At 43.7% G+C, this 19,255-nt stretch overlaps 1 protein-coding gene across 1 annotated transcript; it reads right to left on the bottom strand.

Annotated features, from left to right (window-relative positions):
• Positions 1 to 279: 279 nt before the first annotated feature.
• Positions 280 to 10,424, bottom strand: uchl3 (ubiquitin carboxyl-terminal esterase L3 (ubiquitin thiolesterase)). The gene is given in 9 exon segments (NM_001146602.1): positions 280 to 596; positions 3,792 to 3,850; positions 4,459 to 4,534; positions 4,741 to 4,788; positions 5,018 to 5,103; positions 6,478 to 6,634; positions 7,044 to 7,172; positions 10,117 to 10,128; positions 10,307 to 10,424. Coding segments are annotated over 9 exon segments (693 nt in total). The 5' UTR covers positions 10,349 to 10,424; the 3' UTR covers positions 280 to 512.
• Between the last annotated feature and the right edge of the window lie 8,831 nt (positions 10,425 to 19,255).

Raw genomic sequence — 19,255 nt, forward strand, 5'->3', positions numbered from 1 at the left:
GTTTGGAGATCTTGCCTAATGGCCTGTATACTTTAGTGCATGGTCAGAACAGTCCAACTGAAAGCTCAATTACCGCTACAGTAATACAGCAGAGTTGTAAGTGATCTGGGTGAAGTTTTCCCTAGGTACAGATTTAGGATCACCTTACCCAATCCTAACCTTAACCATTAGTTGGAAAATGTAAAACTGACCCAAGGACAGTGTCTCGGAGCAACTTCAGCCTAAATCATTCAAAGTACTAAGGGGCAATGCGGAAGTAGTGATGGCACACACTTCAATAACTTTCAGTTGCATGACAACTTTTAATCTGACAATCGTATTTTTAGAAACAGGCTACTGATTCCTCGCACGCTTAGCTTACTTTAATTATATATATATATATTTCCAGTTAATTTTTTGTCATCATACCACATGCTAACCTACTCAGTAAAAATGCTAATGAGCTAACAAAATTCAGCACTTGAGAATTATTGGCAGTTGTATTTTCTTCTCTTGTTCGGTGAGTGCTGTGTTCATGCCTTGGACAGGGCCACCACTGTGAAGCGAAGCTCCTGGGGGTCCCGAGCCATAAACATCTTACACACCTCTGTCGCATCCTGCAACACAGACAAAACAAACACACCTTGATACATTATACGATTAAAACCAGGGTCCTAATTATTAGCACAAACTAGGGGTGTTGAGTACAGGCACCTCTGTTTGGTCCGTACTGTCAAACTGAATGAATACATAAAAAGATACAAAAATAAATGAAAAACACTATAGGCTATTCCTACGCTGTGATGTATGCCTCGAGTAAATATGAGCTCATTACTATTTATTTTTTCAAGCTATTATGTTAAAAACAACTAGAGTTTATACGCACAGTCATCAAAATTCTAATCTTAATTGTCCAACTGTCCTTTGTGAGTCGCAGCCGGGAACTAATTCTGTACGATGGTGAGTGGCAGGGTCGATAAACCAGGAAGATTCTCCATCATCGTTTCAATCTGCAGTCTGGGAACATTTTGGTTTTCTAGTAGATTACAACTGCAATGGATAAAGATTATAATTGCCACTGCTCAATGAGAATAGCTTATGGAGCTGCCAACACCTCAAACATGTTGACATGTGCTCTTCACGGATGAATCTCAGTTTCAACTATACCGGGCAGATGGTCGTTGTGTGGGCGAGCAGTTTGCTGATGTCAACGTTGTGAACAGAGTGCGCCATGGTAGTGGTGTGGTTATGGTATGGGCAGGCGTAAGCTATAGACAATGAACACAATTGCATTTTATCAATGGCAATTTGAATGCAGAGATACTGTAACGAGATCCTGAGGCCCATTATCGTGCCATTCATCAGCCGCCATCACCTCATGTTTCAGCATGATAATGCACAGCCCCATGCTGCAAGGATCTGTACACAATTCCTGGAAGCTGAAAATGTCCCAGTTCTTCCATGGCCTGCATACTCACCAGAGATGTCACCCATTGAGCATGTTCGGGATGCTCTGGATCGAGGTGTACAACAGCGTGTTCTAGTTCCCGCCAATATACAGCAACTTCGCACAGGCATTCATTCATTAATGAATAAGTGCTGTACTACATTGTGATGATCATGTTAAAATTGTGTTTGTTAATATGCAGGTGTAATAATTGTGTCTTATCATATGTAGCCTATATAACAATGTTGGAAAATAGATTTTAGTTTTGTGTTCAGTCAGCACAGTACGTGTTAATTCGTATGATCTAATTTTAGAAGTGATGTGCTCTACCCTGACAGTTGTTTTAACCTCTACAGGATCTGTGCTTCCCCATCCCCCCCAGGACGGTTGAGCTAATATAGGCTAATGTGATTAGCATGAGGTTGTAAGAAACCCCAAAAAATCCCAGGACATAGACATATCTGATATGGGCAGAATGATTAAATTCTTGTTAATCTAACTGCACTGTCCAATTTACAGTAGCTATTACAGTGAAAGAATACTATGCTATTGTTTGAGGAGAGTGCACAATTATGAACTTGAAAAAGGATGAATAAACCAAATTAGGCATATTTGGGCAGTCTTGATACAACATTTTGAACAGAAATGCAAAGATTCATTGGATCAGTCTAAAAGTTTGCACATCCCCTGCAAAAAAAAAAATCTACATTGCGTCTGGGCTGGAATAATACATTATGGCTTTTGTCTTGCATTTCAAAGATGGTACAAAAAAATACAACAAAAAAAATGCTAAAAAACCCCTGCATCTTTTACCAGATCTAATGTGTTATATTCTCCTACATTCATTTCACATTTCCACAAACTTCAAAGTGTTTCTCAAATGGTATCAAGAATAAGCATATCCTTTCTTCAGGTCCTGAGCTACAGGCAGTTAGATTCGGGTATGTCATTTTAAGCGAAAATTGGGGGGGGGAAATGAAGAAAATGTGCCTATTTTCAGAATAAGGTTGTCAGACGAAGCTCCTGCTGCTCCCCCGTTTCGAACGTTGCTGGAATTTGGAGTCGAGGGGTGCCTTGAACTAATCTCAGACTGGGAGCCGCGGATCGCTCATTACCCACACGTCCCTGGTATGCTGGGATCGCTGCCTGCGCACGAGACACCTTCTTGCGAATCCTGCTGTGGGAGTGGAGATTCCAGCTCTGTATGTGGCTGAAATGTATTGCCCAGGAACAGCTCGTTCTTCTACCTGGCTTTTACCTTAACCGGCGACTGTCACCAACTAGGTAGATGGCATCGGGGTAGAGGTGGTTGAAACGCTGTTGTGTTACTGTATGTTTGGGAAATCAACCTCAGTATGTCCTGGTCTGTGTCAATGGCAGACCCAACCCAAGAGAGCGTATTTTTGTAGGCCGCATCCACGCATCCTCTCTGCGAAAATTCTGTCTACTTTTCAGTTGTGCCATCTCAGTTTGAATTGTGATGATCCCATCCTTCAGCTCAACATTTTGAATGCACATCGACAAACAACGATCTGGGCACATTCTTCCTCCTTAACGACTATCAACATTTCACACAACTCACACTTCATAGCTTGATTTTTGTTAAGCGAAATGGAAGAGGTTTGCAACTCCATAGCAATGTCACTTGAAGCGTATGAAAGTCAACATGAAGGACAGCTGCCTACAGCAAATTCGATGAATATTCCCACAGTGTGGTGATAAAATATACTAGATGGAAATTAAAAGATGTAAAAATGTTATAAAATCCAAGGCTTTAAATCTGAAAGTAATCTATCACCCTTATGAACAAGCCCCAGACCTTTGTTAATGTTTACATTGCCCAACAAAGTCACAGCAAATCTCTTTTCCATGCAACTCCAAATGCTGCAATTGAAGTGAGTTGACTATTGTCATTGATATTCCTACTGTAGGCCTACTTGCCATCCACTCTGACTTTGAAGTGTAATGACATGTTATGCTTCTGCTTTAGACTGTTCTCAATATCCATGCTACACCTTTCCCAGTCCTATTATGGGAACTGAGTTCCCAAAGTAAAAGTAATTTCAAAATGTAAAAATTTGTTTGGATCTGAATTCCTGGCGATTCCCAGAGGGCTGCAAAGCGGATACAGTGGTGCTCTCTTGTGGATTAAGTAAGTAAGTTCCCGGAGTGATTTCCCTTTCCAATTCCACCCATGATTATAACAATGCAGGTAAGGTACACCTACTGAATATGGAAATATCAGTAATCAACACGGAAACGCTTTCTGAATAGCCGCCACTCATTCACCCAAGGCCGTGGTTGTCTCTACCAAACCATCATTGCATTGAGTCTTTACAATGAGATGCATTGATTAGTCGTTTACCTCAAGGAAGCGGACTTCTGATGTTTTCCCATGGGCAATAGGGAAAGGCTTGCGGCCATCTTGAAAGAAAACACAAGATGAGAAACAAATGCTATTGCGCATGATCAATATCACACTGTAGTGACTCGGCAAGTCTCAGAACAATCCCATTGTAATGTGGATCACATGCATAGAAAACTCATGGTAACACTTCCTAAGAATACCCTCTTAATAATGCATTATAAGCATGTTTTTAATAACTTATGGGGCTCATGAACATGTCACGGACGGGATCTGAAGGAAATTCCCCCTTGGGCTAAGGGTGACTGATTTTGACGACACAGGCTGGGCTACCTCATCACGGGACCATGAGCCTCTCCACGAGACGCCACCCCACGTTGGGCGCCATTATCACAGGCTGGATCTGAATCCTGGTCTCCCACAGGAGAAACATTTTGTCTTGACCATTAGGAGAAACCAATGTCTTGACCATGAGACCAAAAGAAAATGATCCCTTGGGGAAATTACCCCTCATGTCCGCTACAAACGCATTATAAAATGTGCTTACAAGGCATTTTGAAGAGTTTATTCATAAGAAGTGTTACCAAACCCATTTCTGTGTATCTTATTGCATCTATTGAGAGGTCTACTGCAAAGCATTTCAAGTGGAAAGGGGTGTTTCACTTACCCAATTCATATAAATGTCCCCCAACATTCACAAAAGCAATGAAATGCAAGTCCACTTTTTCATCCAAGCTCGGTGCCTATAAAACAAAAAATAAAAGCACAACTGGGTCATGTTCAGTATGGGCAAATAAAAGACGAAAATAAGAGTTTACAAAAGGGCAAATTTAGGTAGTAGCTTCCTATTTCACTCTCTTTCAAAAAGGTGTCCCTGTAGTTACTTATTGACTGCCTTTGACCATGTTCAAAATAGTTGTTTTAGAAAACCCTTAAAATTAATACTCACCTCGGTTTGTCCTTCCTGTGCACTAGATTCATGTGTAACACGGATGCTCTGTAAAGGAAGAAAACATCATCCAATTTAATTTCAATCACATCATTTTCCTATGGCTAGAATGACACCATCCACTCAGTGCATTGTCATCGTGGCCACCACTTATTATAGGCACACCCTGGTAACTACCAAGCTAAGCACTAAAATGTTTCTAAACACTAGTCTTGACCCACTAGCACTAATCTGATAAACTATCATCTTTGTATGATGAAGATTTTGATGGAAATACCTCATCTTTCTCCAGGAAGGTGGCCTTGTTCTCTGGGCTCAGTTTAGTGGACTGTACCAGGAACATCTTCAGTGGAGAGTCAGTCTCTGGGAGGACGAGTAGAGATAAGCATGAAACATACAGAAAGTTATATCACTGAGCAGTGTTCATTTCGTCAACAGAAAGTGACAAAAATATTTGTCAAACACTTACTTTTCAGTGGCAATTGACGAGACTAATAACTGACTAAATAGACCCAGAAAAAACTATAACCAAAAGAAAATGAATTTGTTTCAGTTGACTAAAATGAGAAGAGATGAAATGATCTGTGACTAAAATCTGACTACTAAATGGACTGGACAAGAGTTTCAGGAGAGATTAAGAGCTTTTCCTTGATAAGCACAATTAATATTGGCAACAGTTCACTTCAGCAGTGGAAAGGACGCGCCACACACAGACTACATCAGCTGGTGAGCAAGCAATGTGTGTGGGCAGACAGGCACCGCTCAGGCTCAGATTATACACATCGCACAGGCAACGCTCTTGTTTCCCGGTAGCTAACCAGTCCACCACCAGCCTATACCCTTTGCCTGGTTAAGAAATAAGGTGCCTTACGAAATTAGAAATAAAAGCAGCATTGAGTTCAATCGTAAAAACAACAGTTTATGTTTTTCTCCCTTTTAGTATAGAAAAGTAGGCCGTCTTTGAACTTGTAGTCTCGCTCAACTGTCCCACTTTCCCCACTGCATTTCATAGCCAGGTTCTGTAACAAACGTAGCCAAGTCTCCCTCTTTTCCTCAGAGAAAACAGCTTGATTCTAGCCCTGATCATTCAAAAGATATGATCCATAATACTAGAGCTGTGCTTTTTTCCCTTGTCGCACATTGGCGGGCCGAATTTGGCATTCATAAAGCATATCGCGGGCCGTTCTAAAACTAGGCTACTTACGGGTCAGACTGTTAACAGACTGTTTAGGACACACCTTATTCAGTCGTGTTACCTCATTAGCTAGCTATAGCTAACAACCTGGGGCGCGTTCAGCAGGACGTGTTGAATAAGGAACAGGAACAACATCTATTCATGGATTTTCTATCTGCAATGTTCGAGAATGTTTTGCAACTGAACATGGCCCTGGTAACATTACCAGTAGCCTATATGCAAACATTTGGTGGCACAGAAAGGAAAAGCAAATGATTTATTGACTAAATTAATCTTGCCACTACAGGAAAATCATTTCTACGATTAAATTAGTGAAATACTTTTCCTGAACGACAACGCAATTACATTTTTCACATCCTCATTTTTTCAATTTATCAAAGCCATCATGGACTACAGTAATATGCCATTTTCTCCCTCGCCATCTCAATAAGGACAGTCACCGCCCTGTGATCGGTGATGTAGGGTTTTTCATTGGGATTGGGGAAGGTGATCCTAGATCTGTACATAGGGGAAACTTCATCCAAGGTTTGACAGCCACGTACCAAATTCCAGATGTTCCTGGTTGTTGGCCACAGCATGAATTAAGCCTATTGTTCCACAGGCGTTGCCGATTGTCTGCTTCATGAAGTAGACATCTGGGGAGACATCCTGGCCCTGGGCCTTGATCTTGGCCTCCTCCTCCAGCCTGAAAGACTCATACTGCAAAATGGGAGAGGAGAGGGAAAGTGTGTCATGTTGTTTTCCTAACTTATGTGTTCTTCTATCGATTATATTCCATTATATTCTACTGTAGTTACTAGGGCTGATTGTTTATTTTAATTCTAGAATGTTAATAAATACATTTACAAAATGATTGCATAATGCACCTGTGGTAAACAACGACAAAAACCACAACTCTACATGCGGTTACCAGTATATTTGACTGTCAAATAATTTTCAATTGTAAAAGACCATTTTACACTCGCTGAAAACACAGGTTGACCAATCAGGACAATAGAGTATATTTTTTGGCATAGAATAGAAGACGGCACCAGCTGTGACTCCTTTTAACTAAATAGCCTAAGTCAAACAAACACACATTAGGTTGGAGAAGCTGGAGCAGACCTACCTTCTCTGTGACAGGGAAGAGCAGCAGGACAGCACACACAGGCCTGGGCACCATGCTCAGAAGCTCTGGGTCCATCCCATACACATCGCCAAACTGCCAGGTCGGCAGCAAACCCAACTGACGCAGAAACTTGGGGAAGAATATTGGAGTTAAATCATCATGCATGAAAATAGGAATGCAATGGGCAGGGCAAAGCTCAGGAGTGCTTTAACTTGATATCCTAATTTATATTTTATGAACATGTATAAATCAGCAGGTGATCATGTAGGCTCCCGAGTGGCGCAGCTGTCTAAGGCACTGCATCTCAGTGCTAGAGGCGTCACTACAGACCCTGGTTCGATTCCAGGCTGTATCACAACCGGCCGTGATTGGTAGTCCTATAGGGCGGCGCACAATTGGCCCAGCGTTGACCAGGTTAGGGTTTTGCAGGGGTAGGCCATCGTTGTAAATAAGAATTTGTTCTTAACTGACTTGCCTAGTTAAATAAAGGTTAAATAATAAATAAAAATCATTATTGTAGCTGCCACACTATCCTTTCAGCAATGTACTTTTTTTTTTTTTTTTTTTTAACTAGGCAAGTCAGTTAAGAACAAATTGCTATTTACAATGACAGCCTACCAAATGGCCTCCTGCGGAGATGGGGGCTGGGATTAAAAATAAATTAAACAAAAATATAGGACAAAACATCACGACGAGACAACACTACATAAAGAGAGACCTATGACGACAACATAGCATGGTAGCAACACAACATGACAACATGGTAGCAACACAACATGGCAGCAGCATAAAACAGGCTACATACATTATTGGGCACTGACAACAATACATCAAGCAAAGCAGCCACAATTGTCAGTAAGTGTCCATGATTGAGTCTTTGAGAAAACTGTCCAGTTTGAGTGTTTGTTGAAGCTCGTTCCAGTCGCTAACTGCAGCAAACTGAGAAGACGAGCGACCCAGGGATGTGTGTGCTTTTGGAACCTTTCACAAGGTTGTGACTGGCAGAACGGGTGTTGTATGTGGAGGATGATGGCTGCAGTAGATATCTCAGACAAGGGGGAATGAGGCCTAAGAGGGTTTTATAAATAAGCATGAACCAGTGGGTCTTGCGACAGGTATTCAGAGATGACCACTTTACAGAAGAGTGCAGTGATGTGTTCTATAAGGGGCATTGGTGGCAAATCTGATGGCCGAATGGTAAAGAACATCTAGCCGCTCGAGAGCACCCTTACCTGCCGATATACAAATTATAGTCTTCGTAATCTAGCATGGGTAGGATGGTCATCCGAATCAGGGTTAGTTTGGCAGCTGGGATGAAAGAGCAGTTACGATAGAGGAAACCACGTCTAGATTGAACTTTAGCCTGCAGCTTTGATATGTGCTGAGAGAAGGACAATGTATCGTCTAGCCGTACTTGTATGAGGTGACTACGTCAAGCTCTAAACCCTCAGAGGTAGTAATCACACCTGTGGGGAGAGGGGCATTCTTCTTACCAAACCACATGACCTTTGTTTTGGAGGTATTCAGAACAAGGTTAAGGGCAGAGAAAGCTTGTTGGACATTAAGAACGCTTTGTTGTAGAGCGTTTAACACAAATTCCGGGGAGAGACCAGCTGAGTATAAGACTGTAATGTCTGTATATAAATGGATGAGAGAGCTTCCTAGCCTTGGGGTACACCTTTGGTGACAGGCAGTGGCTGAGACAGCAGATGTTTTGACTTTATGCACTGCACTCTCAGAGAAGTAGTTAGCAAACCAGGCCAAAGACCCCTCAGAGACACAAATACTCCTTAGCCGGCCCACAAGAACAGAATGGTCCACCGTATCAAAAGCTTTGGCCAAGTCAATAAAAATAGCAGGACAACATTGCTTAGAATGAAGGGCAATGGTGGCATCATTGATGTTTAAGGTTGCAGTGACACATTCATAACCTGAGCGGAAACCAGATTGCATACCAGAGAGAATACTATAGACATTAAGAAAGTCAGTCAGTTGATTATTGACACGTTTTTCCAACACCTTTGATAAACAGGGCAAAATAGAAATAGGCCTATAACAGTTAGGATCAGCTTGATCTCCCCCCTTTAAATAAAGGACACGCCATGGTGGCTGCCTCCAAGCAATGGGAACCTCCCCAGAGAGGAGAGACTGGTTAAAAGGTCAGAGATAGGCTTGGCATGATAGGGGCAGCAACCTTAAAGAAGAAAGGGTCTAAACCATCTGACCCAGATTGTTTTTTGGGGTCAAGTTTAAGGAGCTCCTTTAGCACCTCAGACTCAGTGACTGCCTGCAGGGAGAAACTTTGTGGAGGGGCAGGGGAAAAAGAGGGAGATGCATCAGGGCTAGTTGCATTAGAAGGGGTGGGAGATGAGGAAATGTTGGACGGGCAATGAGGCATGGCTGAGTCAAATAGGAATCCTGATGATTAAAGAGCACAGCCATGTGCTTCTTGTCAGTAACAACCACATCATCAACTTTAAGGGACACGGCAGCTGTGAGGAGGAGGGTTTATTCAAATACCAGAAGCCTAAGCATTGGTAATTTAAATCAGGTAAAATAATCACATTTGATTCGACCAACTTTGGATTCAGATTGACTTCTGTTCTCTATTTGTATATGGAGCTCGTCAGCATCATGTGCATGTTTACTGCAGTAATTATTGGCTCTAAGAACTTGCTAGTTACATATTCACCATCAAAATCATCTTTCAGCTCTAAAACAAAGAGCAACTGTCTAATATCAATGGCAATGCTGTCTAGCTAGCTACTTCGCTGCTATTAGTAGGGGTTAAATATCAGCTGATGCAAGCATAACGTGTTGGATATGCTATTTTTAGAGGGTCGATAGTTAAGCTGAACAGCACCTCCGCTTTTGATAACTAGCCACAGTTAGCTAGCTATTAAATATTATAACTAGCTAGCTATCCTCCAAGCTGGATACTGTGTTGTTAGCCATCTAGCTAACTAGCTCGCTATTATTTAGCATGGAATCTGCGAGTGAGATTCCGATATCCTTGGACAGCAACACTTTAACCCTCCATGATGGGTTTAGAAAGATGATACGACTTACTCACTTGGTTCATCACCTAAAAGAAAGAACAAAAAGTAAGCCGTTAGCTTTTCTTCGACAAACCTGCCAGCAATAGCTAGCTAGCTAGAATAAATTAGCTAGCCAACTCATGTGAGATTGAATGAATGAAGCAGCTAACTAGTTGTGATGACATGTTTAGCAAAATTGGATAAATACAAAGTATGTACACTTACATCTGGGTTGGCTTCCAGTGGCAACCAGCGCTGGCCGTCCATTTCTAATGATATTATAGTTAGTTAGCTAAAATCTTCAGTAAAGTGAAACAGCTCCAACTTCTTTTTCAGCGAAACAGAAGAAGCGCGTTTCTTCTTCTTCGGTGGGGTTTATCAGCGTTTAGCAACCAACGTTATGGTGCATTACCGCCACCTACTACACTGGAGTGTGGGCCAGAGACATGGAGAAACTAAATCCTACCTGCCAGCCCCGTTGCTCTTAAAAAACGAATTGTATGTATACCCTTCTCACTCATACTAGATCTCAGCCCCTCTCTTTCCCTCTGATACTGCCCACACTGTAGCAATACATGCTCCACAGTCTCTGTTTCCTGGCAATAATCACACTTTCCTGTTGGATGCTTTCCTATCACATTGTGCTATTGTGTGTGTTTTTTTGCGTTATTTGTAACTTATTTTGTACATAATGTTTCTGCCATCATTTCTTATCTCCGTATTTGTCGCCTCCTGCACTGTTTGCGCACAGAACAAGACTCAGCAGCAAGCTCCGGCTGGCCTCCTTCAACCACTCCCTGTTCCTCATCGCCCCTGGTCCCATATGTCTCTGGACTTCGTCACTGGTCTCCCTCTGTCAGATGGCAACACCACCATCCTTACAGTTGTGGAAAGGTTTTCCAAAGCCGCACATCTCATTCCCCTTCCCAAGTTGCCCTCAGCCAAGGAGACGGCCCATCTTATGGTGCAGCACGACTTCCGGATCCATGGACTTCCGGTCGACAAGGTCTCCGATCGTGGTCCTCAGTTCACGTCCAGGTTCTGGAAGGCATTCTGCACCCTGATTGTGTCATCGGCCAGCCTGTTCTCCGGGTTTCATCCCCAATCAGGACCTGCGGACGACTCTTCATTGCCTCGTCTCTACAAACCCCACCACCTGGAGCCAGCAACTTGTGTGGGTGGAGTACCCCCGCAACACCCTTCCCTGCTCGGCCACCGGTCTCTCGCCCTTCGAGTGTTCCTTCCCTGAGGAAGAGGAAGAAGTCAGCATACCCTCGGACCAGATGTTCGTCCGCCGCTGTTGGCGTTCCTGATCCTGAGCATGCCTGCCGTTCTTCGCCTGCCTGACTCTTATTAGGATTTCTGATCTCTGCATGTCCTGAACTTGCCATTTGCCTACTCCTTGTACAGTATATATTACATCTCTGAGACTCGAATCATCTACGTCCTGTGTCTGCATCTGGGTCTACTCCTGTTTCGTTATAGCGACGTCATTTTCTCCCGCAGTTGCTTCACCGCATCTCGGCAGGTGGCTATGTCATCTGTAGCAGCCCTGGCACTAACCTGCATCTCAACACGCTCCAGAGACTTGCATGTGACAGATTGGCTGGCAATATTGTTTGAGAGTTTAAAGATAGACGTGTTGGAGACTTCCACCATATCCTTAAGTGATTAAAGATTTAATTTAGCCCAAAATGTAGTTCCTCCAGGGATTTCCTAACTGCTTGTTTGAAAATTGCCTGCATTGAAGTTTGTTGTTGATTCAGAGCCTTCAATATGGTGGAGTTCGATGTATCCTCTCTGGTCTTAGATGGCTTGCTGTGTTTCTTTATTTGGGACGCTTTTAGGGTTCCTTGTGCCTTAGTTGAGTGTCCTCGGTCACGTAGGTCCATGCATTTTCAAGGTTCCGAGGCAAATTGTCAGAAATGTGCATATCAGAATCATGTAATTACACATGAATAGCAGTTACTTTTGGGTATGTCTATTTGTATTTGTATTTATTATGGATCCCTATTAGCTGCTGTCAAAGCAGCAGCTACTCTTTATGGGATCCAGAAAAATTAAAGCAGCTTATACTATTTTAAAAACATTACAATACATTCACAACACAGTGTGCCCTCAGGCCCCTACTCCACCACTACCACATATCTACAGTACTAGATCCATGTGTGTGTGTGTGTGTGTGTGTGTGTGTCTGTGTGTGTGTGTGTCTGTGCGCGTGTCTGTGCGCGTGTCTGTGCCGATGTTTGTGTTGCTTCACAGTCCCCGCTGTTCCATAAGATATTCTTTTAATCTGTTTTTTAAATCTAATTTTACTGTTTATGTCAGTTACTTGATGTGGAATAGAGTTCCATGTAGTCATGGCTCTATGTAGTACTGTGCGCCTCCCATAGTCTGTTCTGGATTTGGGGACTGTGAAGAGACCTCTGGTGGCATGTCTTGTGGGGTATGCATGGGTGTCCGAGCTGTGTGCCAGTAGTTTAAACAGACAGCTCGGTGCATTCAACATGTCAATACCTCTCATAAATAAAAGTAGTGATGAAGTCAATCTCTCCTCCACTTCCAGCCAGAAGAGATTGACATGCATATTATTAATATTAGCTCTCTGTGTACATCCAAGTGCCAGTCGTGCTGCCCTGTTCTGAGCCAATTGCAATTTTCCTAAGTCCTTTTCTGTGGCACCTGACCACACGACTGAACAGTAGTCAAGGTGCGACAAAACTAGGGTCTGTAGGACCTGCCTTGTTGATAATGTTGTTAAGAAGGCAGAGCATCGCTTTATTATTGACAGACTTCTCCCCATCTTAGCTACTACTGCATCAATATGTTTTGACCATGACAGTTTACAATCTAGGGTTACTCCAAGCAGTTTAGTCATCTCAACTTGCTCAATTTCCACAATATTTATTACAAGATTTAGTTGAGGTTTAGGGTTTAGTGAGTGTTTTGTTCCAAATACAATGCTTTTAGTTTTTAAAATATTTAGGGCTAACTTATTCCTTGCCACCCACTCTGAAACTAACTGCAGTTCCTTGTTGAGTGTTGCAGTCATTTCAGTTGCTGTAGTAGCTGATTGTGTATAGTGTTGAGTCATCCGCATACATAGACACTCTGGCTTTAGTCAAAGCATGTCGTTAGTAAAAATGGAAAAAAGCAAAACCGCTACCCTGTCACGACTTCCGCCGAAGTCGGCTCCCCTCCTTGCTCGGGCGGCGTTCGGCGGTCGACGTCACCGGCCTTCTAGCCATCGCCGCTCCTTTTTTCATTGTTCCATTTGTTTTGTCTTGTTCCCCGCACACCTGGTTTACATTCCCTAATCACACTTGGTCTTGGCCATGTTGGAGAGTTTGGAATCTGATTGATTGATTGCTTCTGTGGGCAGGTCTCTTTTATACAGGTAACAAACTGAGATTAGGAGCTCTCCCTTTAAGAGTGTGCTCCTAATCTCAGCTAGTTACCTGTATAAAAGACACCTGGGAGCCAGAAATCTTTCTGATTGAGAGGGGGTCAAATACTTATTTCCCTCATTAAAATGCAAATCAATTTATAACATTTTTGACATGCGTTTTTCAGGATTTTTGTTGTTGTTATTCTGTCTCTCACTGTTCAAATAAACCTACCATTAAAATGATAGACTGATAATTTCTTTGTCAGTGGGCAAACGTACAAAATCAGCAGGGGATCAAATACTTTTTTCTCCACTGTATGGCTATTATATTGTGATCACTACATCCTATGGATTTGGATACTGCTTTAAAGCAAATTTCTGCAGCGTTAGTAAAGATGTGATCAATAGGTGTTGATGATTTCATTCCTGTACTGTTTGTAACTACCCTGGTAGATTGACTGACAACCTCAACCAGGTTGCAGACACTGGTTACAGTTCGTTTTTTCCTGAGTGGGCAGCTTGATGAAAGCCAGACAATATTTAAATCACACAGAAAATATACCTCTCTGTTGATATCACATACATCAAGCATTTCACACATTATCCAGATACTGACTGTTAGCACTTGGTGGTCAATAGCAGCTTCCCACAAGAATGGCCTTTAGGTGAGGCAGATGAACCTGTAGCCATATTACTTCAACAGTATTTAACATGAGATCCTCTCTAATCTTTACAGTAATGTGGTTCTGAATATAGACCACAACACTGCCTCCATTGGCATTTCTGTATTTTCGGTAGATGTTATAACCATGTATTGCTACCACTGTATCAAAGGTATTATCTAAGTGAGTTTCAGAGGTATAGTGTCATATGTTACAAGAAAGTTATTGACTTCATGGACCTTGTTTCTTGGGCTATGTTAATATAGGCTATTTTTAGCACTTTTCTGGGTTGCTTAATTGTTTTTAATGCTTTACTGGGAAGCTTATCAGAGGTAGTGTCACGTCCTGACCAGTAAAGGGGTTGTTTGTTATTGTAGTTTGGTCAGGGGGTGTTTGTTTAGAGTGTTTCGGGGGTTTTTGGTTCATGTTCTATGTTAGTGTATTTCTATGTTCGTTCCAGTTAGTCTATTTCTATGCTTAGTTTATTGGTTTGACCTTCAATTGGAGGCAGCTGTTTCTCGTTGCCTCTAATTGAAGGTCCTATTTAATAGGGGTGTTTTGTCTATGGGATTTGTGGGTAGTTGTTCCATGTGTAGCTGTGTGCCTCACAGGACTGTTTCTTCGTTGGTGGTTTGTGTAAGTGTTTATTTTGGTTTTCTTCAAAATAAAGAAGATGAGTATTCACATTCCCGCTGCGTCTTGGTCCCATCTTTACGACGAACGTGACAGGTAGACTTACTCATGTTATTTACATTGGAGCTGATAGTGCAGGGTGAGCTGCATAAAGTGGTGTACATTTGATGCAGCATTATGACGACTCATTATCACAATGGTAGGGATTAACTGAGCTGGACTTGGATCATTTACCAGTCAATGTTTCAACGCAGCCTTGAAATGCGTGGAGAGTCCAGCAGCCAAGATGATTTAGATGGACTCTGTCATTCCTGTAGAGTATCTTCTGTTTCCAGAAGGTGTCCAAGTTATCAATAAAAGTGACTCCAGCAGTAGTCTTTTATCCAAATGTGTAATGCCAACAGTCTGCTGAATCTTTCACAACCACGGCCCAACGATGGTACTTGGCGTGAAATTATTGGCTGTTTTTTGTAGTCTTTTAGTGCTAAAATCAGTTATTTAAGTTCAATTTTCAAAGGTTCCGAGCTAGCCCTCCTGATGTTGTTCGATCCCACATGGACTACGACAGTGTCAGCTCCCGGACTCTGTGGTAGAACAGTCAGAAGCAGCCTTGTTATGTCCTGTACTCGTGCTCCTGGGTAGCACAGGGTTTTTGCCTTGGGACCGAGATGTTTCTCACCATAGAGCTGCCTATGATGACAGCTGGTGATGCTGAATGGGCCGTCTCTCAGGCAGCCTCATGGTCCGGTGAGGCTCGGAGCTCCGAAGATCTGAACCCGTGATAGAAGCCACCGGAGAGGGAGACAGAACCGAGGATGAAGACGGTTCTGATCCTGATTGGGAAGCCACCACGGACGAAGGCTCCGGAACCTCTGGATCCAGGGTGGCAAAGCTGTGTCTGTGTCAGTTCCGGGCTCAACATCTCCATGGAGATCCCCGTTACCAGAGGATGCCTTCTTTGACTTCCACGGCAAGTGACATACCCCCATGGCTGGTCGGTTGGGTCGAGATCAGCTCCATTCTCCAGGGAAGGGGGAGACCCCTTCGGGGATTGAAACCTGCCTACCACCGGCCAGTCGGTTGTGGAGAGCCGACACAGCAGTGAAACTTCCACCAGACGTCCGGCGTCCGGCTACTGGGGTGGAAGAAAAAGTAGGTGGGCGTGGGTTCCCCAGTAGCTTATGTAGGTTTGCTACTTGCTTGCTAAGAGTAGTCCTCCGCAAGCAAGTAGTTGCTACATTGAAAGTCAGCGCGGTCCACATAGTCCTGGAACAAAGCAAAGTAAACATACCTTGTGCAACGCTGGAAACGTTCAATAGACCGCCGAGCCAGCTAGGCAAGCTTTCGCGTCTCTCCCCCAAAACAGAATCTGTCAGGATCCCGGGACAGATAGCAGCGCTCACAGCAATTTAGCCCAACAGAGAAGCAGAATTCAAATTAAAATAAAAGTATATAAAAACACTGTCAGCTTTTAAACCGAGGTCTTTAGTTCAGGTTTCGGCGTTCGACAGTGTTCAACAACAACAAACATACGTGGAGCTCTGATCACTGTTATAGCTGTTATATGTAAGGCAGTTGCCACCGTGAAAGTAATTTGCCCGATTCTCATTACCTAGTCACTTGAGTTTAGGTGGAAATCTACATTTTGCCATTACTTTTAAGAGGTTAATAGTCAGGCCCACTTGGTCATTTATAACACATACATAAATGCTTAGTGATGTACATACAAATGTAGTAACACTTTTTATCACTAACAGCTAAAACAAACATTAAAGGCATATTAAACCATACATTTATTTTTATTTGTAATTTTTTTTAACAATACAAACACATGAAGTTTCAAAATGTCCAGCAATACAATTACATTAGACAGGGCTGTGAATACTGTAACTTGTCCATGAGCTGGCAGAAGAATGGTTCTTGCATCTCACCCTGCTGGAGGTACTGCATATTGGTTCCAAACTTAAAAGTAACAACAAAAAAGTTAGCAGGTCTGTTAGGAAATGCCTTTATCACACCATTTGGATAAGGGCATTTCTGTGCTGCGCCAGAAACTCTAAATGTGAAGATGGGTAAACACCATTCAGTTCGTATTATTAAATTCCTCTTTAATTTACAAATCTCATGACGTGACTATGAGGCATGGCTGATTCTAGGGGGATTTTGTATTTAGTTAGCTAAATTTCGGCTAGCTACCAATTGCTGTGAAGTCACCCAAGTTGTTTGAAATAATGATTGAGGTAACTACAGTATGTAATCTAACTCAACACTTAACTACTACAAACTAATTTAAATCACAATAAATAAAGGTTAACTTACTTGTTTTTCAGTGTCCAGTGGCAGCACAAGTGGGGCATTTGGTTTGAGAACTCATCACATGATCAGCGTCTCATCAGCAACACCAAAAAAGTACTTCTGAGTCACCAAATTCCAGAAATGTTCAAAATAAAAGTCCCCCACGTAATAGTAGAAAAGTGTCAATAATCATTCATGGATATTGACACATATTTGATTCATATTTGTTCATATTTGAGTGACATTTGCATTAAATGTGGGTTTTAATGCAAATGCCCCCAATGCGAATCACTGTATATGTGTCACGACTTCCACCGAAGTCGGTCCCTCTGCTTGTTCGGGTGGCGTTTGGCAGTCGACGTCACTGGCTTTCTAGCCCCTGCCGATCCACTTTTAATTTTCCATTTGTTCTGTCTTTGTCTTACACACCTGGCTTCACTCAACCAATTACTTGTTTATTATTTAACCCTCTGTTTCCCATGTTGTGTTTGTGAGTGATTGTTTATTGTAATTCGGTCCGTCTTTGTGGGCTCGTTATGTTACGTTGTAAATTTGTATTTTTGAGTAAAAAACGTTGATTACTCATATCTGCTGTCCTGCGCCTGACTATCTACACCAGCTCCACACAAGACTAGTACAGAATCACTCACCTGAAGAATGGAGTCAGCAGGAGCAGACGCCCTCCCTGTTGCAGTGGAGGAGCGCGCTCAGCAGCACGCGACCATGTTGCAACGTCTGGGCACCGCCATGGATCGCGTGCTGCAGACGATGGATCGTTGGGAGAGAGGAGGTTTTCCAGCGCCTCCACCAGCCCCACTACAGCAGGTCCCACTGTCCACCCCTCCTTCACCCAGTCCCAGCGGGATTCGACTCGCGCTCCCGAGGGAGTATGATGGGACGGCTGCCGGATGCCAGGGGTTTCTACTCCAGCTTTAGCTCTACCTGGCGACCGTCCACCCGGCTCCTTTGGAGCGTCAGAGTGTGTCCGCCCTCGTCTCCTGCCTCTCAGGCAAAGCCGGGTGAACACCTGTTCCACCTGAGGCAGGGGACGAGGAGCGCGCAGGATTTTGCCTTGGACTTCCGGACACTGGCCGCCAGCGTGGGATGGAACAGTCTGCGCAAGGACGTCTGTCGGGAGTTGGCCTGCCGAGACGCCACCCTCACATTGGACCAGCTGGTGGACCTGTCCATCCGGCTAGACAACCTGCTGACTGCCCGCGGATGTCCGGATCGGGGCCTGTCAGTTCCAGCACCTCCGCTCCGACGCCCATGGAGCTGGGAGGTGCTGCACTTAGGGCGACCGGAGGAGGGGCCATTCCCTGCACCATCTGTGGCCGCAGAGGGCACACTGCTGGTCGGTGCTGGGGGAGGTTCCTCAGGGAGTCGAGGCAGCAGGCAGGGCACTATCGTGTCACCCCAGGTGAGTCGGCACCAGGCTCACCCAGAGCCCCCTGTTGCTCACATGTATGTGTTTATTTCATTTCCTGAGTTTTCCCCGCATTCCCAGCATAGGCACTAGTAGATTCAGGCGCAGCTGGGAATTTTATTGATCGTTCATTTGCCCTTAGTTTAGGGATCCCCCTTCTTCCTGTGGATATGCCCTTCCCTGTGCACACCCTAGATAGTCAACCATTAGGGTCAGGGCTGATTAGGGAGGCCACCGCTCCACTAGACATGGTTACGCAGGAGGGTCATAAGGAGAGAATCAGTCTCTTCCTTATTGATTCTCCTGCGTTTCCCGTGGTGCTGGGCTTACCCTGGTTGGCCTGTCATGACCCCACTATTTCGTGGCAACAGAGGGCTCTCAAGGGGTGGTCACGAGAGTGCTCAGGGAGGTGTGTTGGTGTTTCCATCGGAGCGACTACGGTGGAAAGTCCGGAACAGGTCTCCACCGTGCGCATCCCCTCAGAATATGCCGATTTGGCTCTCGCCTTCTGTAAGAAGAGGGCCACTAAATTACCACCTCATCGACGGGGGGATTGTGCGATAAATCTCCTGGTAGACACAGCACCTCCTAGGAGTCACATGTATCCTCTGTCACAGGAGGAGACGGTGGCTATGGAAACATATGTCTCCGAATCCCTGGGGCAGGGATACATTCGGCCCTCCACTTCACCTGCCTCCTCGAGTTTATTTTTTGTGAAGAAGAAGGATGGAGGTCTGCGCCCGTGTATTGACTATCGAGGTATCAATCAG

This window comes from Salmo salar, chromosome ssa21 (genome assembly GCF_905237065.1).
Source record: "Salmo salar chromosome ssa21, Ssal_v3.1, whole genome shotgun sequence".
NCBI lineage: Eukaryota > Metazoa > Chordata > Actinopteri > Salmoniformes > Salmonidae > Salmo > Salmo salar.